General features: G+C 45.3%; 1 protein-coding gene across 2 annotated transcripts in view; it reads right to left on the bottom strand.

Annotated features, from left to right (window-relative positions):
- Nucleotides 2,341-10,452, bottom strand: part of RUBCNL (RUN and cysteine rich domain containing beclin 1 interacting protein like) — a 48,931-nt gene continuing 40,819 nt past the window's right edge. For both annotated transcript variants that reach the window (XM_005687441.3, XM_018056758.1), the window contains exons 10-14: nucleotides 9,901-10,139; nucleotides 8,511-8,572; nucleotides 5,516-5,669; nucleotides 4,236-4,326; nucleotides 2,341-2,748 (exon numbers count right to left, since the gene is read on the bottom strand). In XM_005687441.3, the coding sequence (XP_005687498.2) occupies nucleotides 2,636-2,748; nucleotides 4,236-4,326; nucleotides 5,516-5,669; nucleotides 8,511-8,572; nucleotides 9,901-10,139 (659 nt within the window). In that variant the 3' untranslated portion in view covers nucleotides 2,341-2,635. The remainder of the gene's footprint in view (nucleotides 2,749-4,235; nucleotides 4,327-5,515; nucleotides 5,670-8,510; nucleotides 8,573-9,900; nucleotides 10,140-10,452) is intronic.

The following is a 10,452-nucleotide window of genomic DNA, read 5'->3' as shown; positions in this document are numbered from 1 at the left end:
TTTGAAAATCCCATGGACAGAGGAGCCCGGTAGGCTGCAGTCCACGGGGTCGCTAGAGTCGGACACGACTGAGCGACTTCACTTTCACTTTTCACTTTCATGCGTTGGAGAAGGAAATGGCAACCCACTCCAGTGTTCTCGCCTGGAGAATCCCAGGGAAGGGGAAGCCTAGTGGGCTGCCGTCTCTGGGGTTGCACAGAGTTGGACATGACTGAGGCGACTTAGCAGCAGCAGCAGCAGTGATGTTTGACAAGTTCATTCTGAGCAGATTTTCTTAGGGCATGGGAATCCCAGGGATATGACACCACATTCCAGACTAAAGATGTGCTGAGAAGGGATCCAGCCCCAGGGCTCTTTCTCAAGCAGGATAAAGTATATAGGAGGTGGAAGAAAAAATAAGCTCACAAGTTTCAAGAAAGCATGCAAATATAAGAAATAATAAGAAAAAGGGATTCATAAAGGTTCAGTGATTCACCTAACCTTGTTAATGGAATGTCTGTGATTGTGGTTATTACTAGCATCACATTGTTCATTAACAGCATTTCCCCTGTATTTGAAGAAGCAAATAGCTTATTTATGTTTTCAACTACTTTATGTTCAATTTTATAATCTACAAGACAAAGTTCTGAAAGGCAGGGATAAAGTTCTAGGCACCCACACATGCCCTGACTTGGTGGAATAGAGTTGACAAGAGGTTTGATTTGTGCCCTTTGAAGGGCGCCATCTAGAGGCAAACACTTCAAATAGCACCTCCATGCGCTGTTAAGCAACTCAAAACTCATCCATACATACATGTAACTGCAAAAGTAAAGCATGCCCCGGACACAAACCCTGGAAGAAGTAAAGTCTCTATAATACAGTTACAAAATGGAATTTAGGTCAGAAACAAAGCCTGAGAATACAGATTTTTGCTTGCAGTTTTTTTTTCATTGAAAGTACCAATTCCTTTCACAAAACAAGCATTATAGGAATAGGAACTGAGTAATTCATCTTGTCAGTTACAATTCATAAAAAACAGGATCCATCATTAGCTAAATACAACCATTCAAATACAAGTTAAGAAGTATAAAAAAAAACCCTTAAAAAAACACCAGTAGCAGCAAAAACATTGAACATTTGTAAACAAAATCACCAGTAACAGTTCAGGTCAGTTCAGTCACTCAGTTGTGTCCGACTCTTTGCGACTCCATGAACCCCAGCACACTAGGCCTCCCTGTCCACCACCAACTCCTAGAGTCCACCCAAACCCATGTCCATTGAGTCAGTGATGCCATCCAACCATCTCATCCTCTGTCGTCCCCTTCTCCTCCTGCCCTCAATCTTTCCTAGCATCAGGGTCTTTTCAAATGAGTCAGCTCTTTGCATCAGGTAGCCAAAATATTGGAGTTTCAGCTTCAACATCAGTCCTTCCAATGAATATTCAGGACTGATTTCCTTTAGGATGGACTGGTTGGATCTCCTTGCAGTCCAAGGGACTCTCAAGAGTCTTCTCCAACACCACACTTCAAAAGCATTAATTCTTCGGCGCTCAGCTTTCTTTATAGTCCAACTCTCACATCCATATATGACCACTGGAAAAACCATAGCCTTGACTAGACAGACCTTTGTTGACAAAGTAATGTCTCTGCTTTTCAATATGCTGTCCAGGTTGGTCATAACTTTCCTTTCAAGGAGTAAGCGTCTTTTAATTTTATGGCTGTAATCACCATCTACAGTGATTGTGGACCTCAGAAAAATAAAGTCAGCCACTGTTTCCACTGTTTCCCCATCTATTTGCCATGAAGCGATAGGACCAGATGCCATGATCTCAGTTTTCTGAATGTTAAGCTTTAAGCCAACTTTTTCACTCTCCTCTTTCACTTTCATCAAGAGGGTCTTTAGTTGTTCACTTTCTGCCATAAGGGTGGTATCATCTGCATATCTGAGGTGATTGATATTTCTCCTGGCAATCTTGATTTCAGCTTGCGCTTCATCCATCTCAGTGTTTCTCATAATGTACTCTGCATATAAGTTAAATAAGCAGGGTGATAATATACAGCCTTGACATACTCCTCTTCCTATTTGGAACCAGTCTGTTGTTCCATGTCCAGTTCTAACTATTGCTTCCTAACCTGCATACAGATTTATCAGGAGGCAGGGCAGGTGGTCTGGGATTCCCATCTCTTTCAGAATTTTCCACAGTTTATTGTGATCCACACAGTCCAAGGCTTTGGCATAGTCAGTAAAGCAGAAATAGATGTTTTTATGGAACTCTCTTGTTTTTTCAACAGTCCAACAGATGCTGGCAATTTGATCTCTGGTTCCTCTGCCTTTTCTAAAATCAGCTTGAACATCTGGAAGTTCATGGTTCATGTATTGCTGAAGCCTGGCTTGGAGAATTTTGAGCATCACTTTACTAGCGTGTGAGATGAGTGCAACTGTGCGGTTGTTTGAGCATTCTTTGGCACCAGTAATAACTCTACTTTTAATAACAAAGAATCCGCAGTCTCCAAAAATATTAAATATATATAATAAAGAGAATATTGGTCATCTTTTTTCTTAATAGACAATAGTCAAAACAATGTTATCAACAGGAGACATGAGCAATGTGATCGTAAGGCATGTTTCAAGGTCTTTCTCGCTATAGTCAAGCACATCATGTCGCTGCAGAGGGTAGACCTTCCAGAAGTCTTCTCCTCGCTGTGATCCTCGCACACCGGGGGCACTTGGAGGACTGGAAGCACTGCTTGTGAAAGCAAGCTCTGCACGCTGCAAGCAAGGAGGAGAGCCGTCAGCAAATGGGTAGCTGGTTTCTCAAATATGTAACAGACACTCATCCCCAGCCTGGGGAGAGAGGACCTAAAGCCAAGAGGTCCCTTGAAGACAAGAGGATTTGTCCCCAGAAGATCATGAGGATGTGCCTCCCTGGTGGGTCAGTGGTAAAGAATCCACGGGTTCTATCCCTGGATCGGGAAGATACCCTGGAGAAGGATATGGCAACCTGCTCCATATTCTTGCCTGGGGAATCCCATAGAGAGAGGAGCCTGGCAGGCTACAGTCCATGACAGGCTGAGTCCAAGACTCAGACATGACTCAGCAACTAAACAAAAACAACAACAAGGCCATAAGGACCAGTGAAACAGGCTGAGAGAGCCTGGGTAGTGGACTGCAGTGCCTCCCAGATCCGCTCAAAGACTATCCACCATGGGTGCCAGGAGGGCTGGTGGCTGATGGCTCAGGAGGTGACATCCCTTCTCTGGAAATGGCCCTAACTAGACAGAGCTGCCTCGATCAAGGTTATGTCCCCTTGGTAGTCGCAGGCCACATCCAGTGACTGGTCAATATGAGGTTTAAAGGCCTGGCTGGCTCTCTGTCCCTAATTTGGGAAAATGCTGAAAATCCACCTCAGCTCTATAGTTCTCTGAGAGATGCCCCGAGCCTTCATGGCAACGAGCCTTCTTCCTTGGCCCAGTCCTGCGGCCTTCATACCCTCGTGAGTGTGGAGCCTGAGAACTAACCCTAGGGCAGCGGTTCACAAACTTTTGGCACCAGGGACCAGTTCTGTGGAAGATAATTTTTCCATGGGTCAGGGTGGGGGATGGTTTGGGGATGATTCAAGTGCATTACATTTTTTGTGCATTTAATTTCTATTATTATTACATCAGCTCCACCTCAGATCATCAGGCATTAGATCCCAGAGGTTGGGGACCCCTGGAATGAACTTGGGGTTGACTGTGATTCAATTACAAAACAGGTGCAGCTGTAAATTGCCCTGATGTAGAAGAACTGGGGGACAGGTCAAACAGGGCCACCTCCTATCTCTGAACTCTGTTCCCTGAGACATCATCCTTTATCCCTGCCCCATCACACCTCCTCCCTGTGCATCCAAAACTTTATCAGCTCCAATTCAACAGAGAAGCACACACTAGCATCATTATACCTTAAGGAAATAACACTATGCTTTAGTTATTAAGCTGTTATTAAGCTTGATAGCTCAGCTGGTAAATACTCCACCTGCAATGCAGGAGACCTGAGTTCGATCCCTGGGTTGGGAAGATCCCATGGAGAAGGGAAAGGCTACCCACTCCAGTATTCTGGCCTGGAGAATTCCACGGGTCCATGGGGTCCCAAAGATTTGGACACGACTGAGCGACTTTCAGTTTCAAGCTTAAGTTAATTTTCTGCTTAAGTTAAGAAACTTTGCGCTTATGTTATAATATTGCTATTAAGCTTACGGTATTATGGTATTAAGATACCTGAACATCTTCTACAAGTTGCAGTCTGAAATGGGAAAATGACAGCTGTACTCCGGCAAAATTCACAAATGAAGCCCTTTCCTTGACACAGCTGTAAGAACAGAAGTCAAAAATGAGAATCTTCATGAGTAACATTTCTCCTAATGGAGAAACTGAGTTCCACTTTCATAGAACTCTATAAACACCAGATTTCCACACTCCCCCGCCCCAGGTACTGAAATTTGTTATTCTAAAATCCCCTAAATTGGCTGTGGAAGTAACAAGTTTCTGCATTTAAAAGGTTTATATAAATCTGTGAATTGCAATTTTCATACAAGTCAAAATGAAACACTCTGCACAGGACAAAAGATAGGCCTAAGCCACATATCATATTTGCAGAAGGCCACTGAATGTCATGGATACAAGTAACAATTAAAAAGCCTGTCTATGTCAGATGAAAGAAAATTTTCAGTTTGGTGTTCTGTAAGCTAAGACGGTAATCTCCTTTCACTATACAAGCGTTCTAATGATATACAGTTTCAAAAACATCATTTTTTAAGTGTCTGTGATTCCAGCCTCTAGAAGGAACAGAATACTATCTCCTGCCACAGTGGATGGGTCAGAGCAACAAATGAGTGTCCGTTCTGTCTGGACAACTGCATCAGGGTAGTTTGAGGCACCAGAGAAAGATCATGATTTTAAACACGTGTTCTTAAATGATCTCATTTTATTTCTGGGAGCGCCTCTGCAATTCATCAGTCCGTGAAGACACAGAGCTCCTGTTTCCACTGGATCCTGAGTCTATGCGGCTGCACTTGGCACATCAGAGCAGACGAGAATGGAGGGAGGCCGCACGCCGGGCTGGGCGCTCAGACGACCAGTCGCTTGGCCCAGGCTTACATACCAGCGGGACACTCTTGGTCTGGTACTGAACAGCTCTGAACCTCATTTCACTCATCTGTAAATAGTGCGGGGGCTTCCCTGGGGGCTCAGTGGTAAAGAACCCGCCTGCTAATGCAGGAGACGTGGGTTCAGTCCATGGACTGGGAAGATCCCCTGGAGGAGGAAATGGCAACCCATTCTTGCCTGGAAAATCACATGGCCAGAGGAGCCTGGTGGGCTACAGTCCGTGAGGTCGCAAAGAGTCGGACACGACTGAGGACTAAACTACGGCAATGACACGTGCTGCTGGCACTTTCCTCAGCTTGTGAGGGTAAAGGAGCTAAGTGCAAATCAGCCCCCCCAGGATCAGCCGAAGAAAGGACAGCTCAGGGCACGCCCGCTGGGGAAGCAGATCTCACCTCACAGCTGGCCACGTGCTCAAGGGAAGCTTTCAGAATCTCCTTGAGCGAGGGCGCCAGCAGCCCTTTCTTGACCTTGACCATGTCCTCCAGGGAGAACAAGTGGAGCGCCTCCGTCAAGTGTCCCGGCAGCTGCTCAAACTCCTTTAATGTGCTTCAGGAGAGAAAACCAGAGGAAATCAGAAACCCACCCACACAGGTCGGGGCGGGAACTAGGGATTGGGAGCGGGTTTGTTTTTTCCTGGCTCTCAAAACTGAAGTTTTTCAACTTAAAAAAAAAAATAGCCCCAGGAACAAGTTAACTCCCTACTTTACGTTTTGCAAGTTTTGCTTGGAAGCCAGGAAGGTAAAGTTCCGTAAATAATGATTTCAAAAAGCTGAATAAGAAAAGTGTCTCTGACAGCTGCCCATGTACACTTTGAGTGAAAGAAAACTTAGAATTTGGTTTTTGAGTCCTGACAACATGAGATAATAATGACCACTTTATTCAACTCCAGCTCAATTTTAAGTCCATCAGTCTGACTGATGGATATCCCAGGAAGAGTTATTGATGCTATGACTCCCAAACCTCAGGTCCAGCAATGATATTAAGACACAAGCATCCAAGTGAGTCGGGAAGATCCCCTGGAGAAGGAAATGGCAACCCACTCGAGTATTCCTGCCTGGGAAATCTCATGGATAGAGGAGCCTGGTGGGCTGCAGTCCCACAAGGAATTGGACACAACTAAGCAACAACCACAATCCAAGTGCGGGCTGCTTAAAGGCACTTGGATGTCCCAAGGGCATTCAGAACTGTAATCTTCTCCAAGCCCCCTGATCTCTTTCTGAACCCCCATGTCAGTTAGCAGCATCACCATGCACTGCATTCCCAAGCCTACACTGAATCTGATGCTCTAGGGATGCTGTGAGTGAAGGTACTTAGTTGTGTCCAACTCTTAGCAATCCCATGGACTGTAGCCTACCGGGCTCCTCCATCCATGGGATTTTCCAGGCAAGAATACTGGAGTGGGTTGCCATTTCCTCCTCCAGGGGATCTTTCCGACCCAGGGATCGAACCTGGGTATCCCGCATTGTAGGCAGACACTTTACCGTCTGAGCTACCAGGAAAGCCCAATACTGATAATACTAGGGATGCTAAACCCGGTTTAATTCTCTGCCCAGCAACGGGTGGTCCTGGCTCACACTATTTTCTCAGCCAGAGGGTCCCTGAACCCTTGTTTTTGCTCTGACTTGCTCTTCAAGCTCTGGCTTTGTCCCTAGGAAGTCTTGTCTGCCCGCCTCCCCACCTTGTCCCTTAAAAACTACATGCTGCCCCTCCCCCATGCCCTCAGAAGCACATGCACCAGTGACAGGCACGCACTTTGGCAAAGATCTCTCCATGCTGACTTCCTCCCCAGACTCTCTCTGAACACATGTCCTGTGGCTTTTTCATCTGAAGCACAGAGTGGATATTCAAGACATTTTTGCAGATGGTAAGAACTGTGGATGTTGTTACATGTTACAGAGAAAACTGAGGCTCTGAGAAGAAACTAATTTTTCACCCCAAAGCCAGGAGGTAGAGTTCAAGGCCAAAATGATTATAAAGGACAAGCACCTCCCCAAGAAATGTAATTCAGAAGTAGTGCATCATTAAATAAGGATCAGAAACAGAAAGCAGCTTTAAAAGAGAACAAAAGTTTTTAAAAACCTATAATCCCAACTGGTAGCTCAGGTGCTAAAGAATCTACCTGCAATGCAGGAGACCGTGATTCAATCCCAGAGTCAGCAAGATCCCCTGGAGAAGGGAATGGCAACCATTCCAGTATTCTTGCCTGGAGACTGCCATGGACACACCATGGGGACACAAAGAGCTGGACACAACTGAGAGACTAACACTATGACCTCACCTATTATAACAAATAATCCTAACTCCTTGAGTAAGCTGTTTTTCCTCCTCTTAAAAACATCTCTGGTAAATGAATTCATGCCTGTGCCTTTATGGCCACGGCCTCCAAAAGCTCATCCTCAGGACATACCTATGGATGTGGTCAGAGATTCAGCTGAAGCTTAGTATTTGGGTGTGATTTTTTTTTTTTTGAATAACAAAAGATACTTTACATGTATTAGGTGTTCAGTAACAGGAAAATACTTAAATGAATACTACATCATAGTACAGAATATTATACAGCCAATAAAAGTTGACATGCCTCTTTATCATAGTGTTTTAAAAGGCGCTGGTACACCCATGAACACAGCAGCAATAACCAAAAGAAAGCAACCCAAGATGGGTGGATCAATCAACAAAAGATGGAATATACAGACAATGTATGAATATTCAACATCACTCCGCCTTTCAAAGGAAATCCTGACACAGTATGATTTCACTCATATGAGGTGCTTAGAATAGTCAAAATCATAGAGACAGAACAGAGAATGGCGGTTCCCAAAGGCTGGAACAGAGGATGGAGAACTACTGTGGGTAAAGAGTTTCAGTTTTACAAAATGAAAAGAGCTCTGTGGGTGGATGGTGATGATGGTTGCCTACCAACGTGAATGTACCTAACCGCTTAACTGTACACTTAAAAAGGGTCAGGATGGTAAATTTATGTGTATTTTATCACAACTTAAATCCCCTAGAGAAGGGAAAGGCTACCCACTCCAGTATGCTGGCCTGGAGAATTCCATGGACAAAGGAGCCTAGTAGGCTACAGTCCATGGGGTTGCAAAAGTTGGACACAACTGAACGACTTTCACTTTCTTTTCTTTTTTTTTTTTTTTCATAATAATAAAAGTCCACTGGCTATGGTTGTTTGATACTTATACTGGTCCATTCTTCTTAACATGTTAAATTCCCTGGTGGTGAGTAAGAACGTTTAGCAACATTCAAGAGAGTATCTACATCCCCAAGGAGAGGCATGAGACAATCACTCTGCACTGGTGGAGATGGACCACAAAGAGTGTGGAGGTTATCAGACCTCCCATTCATAGCCCAGCCCAGCCCAGCCTGCAGCAGTACCTTTCAGCAAACCTGCAGGTCTTCAACAGCTTCTTGATATGAAATAGCTGCTCCTGGATTTCCTAATGTGAGAAACCAAACAGGGGGCGGGGGAAAGTGTAATGTGATAAGTAACACTGGAAATGTATAAGTCAAAATTAAATGTTAGTTCTAACCTTGAAATGCTGTAACTCTAGAAAATAAGCCTTTGAAATGCACAGTCAATAAAGCGTATCAACTGTGCATATATATAAAGCATATAATGCACAGTCTATAGAGTCTATAAAGGGGCCCATGACTGAGTCCAGAGATCTACAGAGGGCCCAGGAAGGACCCAGGAAGGACCCAGGTCTTGGGGAGTCTAAAGCTTACACAATGTCGGGGGCCTTCTTTTTTAAAACCACCAAACTATGTACAAAAGAAGGAGATTCTGTGATTGCAGACACCATGGATGTACCTGGGGGACATTATGCCAAGTGAGTGAAGTCAGACACAGAAAGACAAAAACTGCCTGATCTCATTTATACAGGGGATCTAAAAAAGTCAAATACATAAAAGCACAGACTATAAGGGTGGATCCTGGCCTGAGGAGCTGGGGAAATGGGGAGATAATTGGTCCAGGACACAGAGTTACAGTTACCTAGGATAAGACCATGGGGTCACGAAGGAGTTGGACGCGACTTAGCGACTAAACAACAATTAAACAATAAGGATAAGTCTAGAGATCTCATGCACAGCATGATGACTATAATTCACGAGACTGTATTAAAAACTGGAAATTTGCTAGGAGAGTAAGTTTCAGATGTTCTCATCACATACACAGACAGGTAACCCTGTGAGGGGATGCATATGTTAATTGGCTTGACTATCAATCATTTCACTGTGTGTATATATATACATCCAGTCATCAGGTAGTACCCTTAAACACATACAATTTTTCTTTAAAAGATGGCGGTGGTTGAGTCACTAAGTTGTGTCCGATCCTTGCATCCCCATGGACAGTAGCCCACTAGGCTCCTCTATCCCTGGGATTTTCCAAGCAAGAATACTGGGGCGGGGTTGACATTTCCTTCTCCAAGGGATCTTCTCAACCCAGGGATCTAACCTGGTCTCCAAGAATGCAGGCAGATTCATTACTGACTGAGCTAGCAGGGAAGCCCCATTTAAAAGACAATAAAATTCAAAAGCTAGGTACAAACAAAACTAGGCATAAAGGTAAGACTTGGGTACGGGGCTTTGAAAAGAGCCAAAGCAGGAGAAGGTCTCTGAAGCATAAGCTCCAGCTGCTGGATGGCAAGTCTGCCCCTTAAAGGGTCTGTCTGGATCCCTGGAGCCAGGGGAGACGTCCACTTACTGCCGCAGGGCCCTTTTGGCCGCTGGACTCCCTCCCCCAAGAAAGGTGGCTGCTCACCCTCACTCTGTCCAGTTCCTTGGCCTTGGTGTACAGGCCGTGGCTGACGTGCACCAGGTTGAAGATCGGCTCATGCCATATGTGGTCCAGCAGGCGTTTGGAGAAGTTGCTGACGTAGTACTTCCGGAAGTCCCACATCCTGAGGATCCGGGCGGGAATGCAGGACTCCGAGTATGAGTGGCAGCAGTCGCAGAAGTACTTCCCCAGGTATTCGCAATACCGGAGCCGCTTCACGAACTCTGCCGGGGTGCACATGACGATGAGCACCGGGTCACCTGAGGCCAGAAACCCACCCGCGCCCCACCCTTGCCTCCAACGCCGGCCCAAGACTCAAGATGGCTGTCCTCATGCTGCTGGAGCCATGCTGGGGAGAACAGCAGACACTGGAGGCCCTGAGTCATGAGCTTCACTTTTGTGGAACGGATGTTGGAAAAGAGAACCCTCCCTCCAGCACTCCTGGATTTGGAAGATGGGCCTTTAAAATGACACGTGGCCAACAGAACATGAGATTCAAGGTCTGAGCATTTGGTGGGAGTTCAGACCCAACCTCCT

Source organism: Capra hircus, chromosome 12, assembly GCF_001704415.2.
Source record: "Capra hircus breed San Clemente chromosome 12, ASM170441v1, whole genome shotgun sequence".
Taxonomy (NCBI): domain Eukaryota; kingdom Metazoa; phylum Chordata; class Mammalia; order Artiodactyla; family Bovidae; genus Capra; species Capra hircus.
Note: the sequence above shows the minus strand (reverse complement) of the source record. Positions and strands in the feature narration are given on the sequence as shown.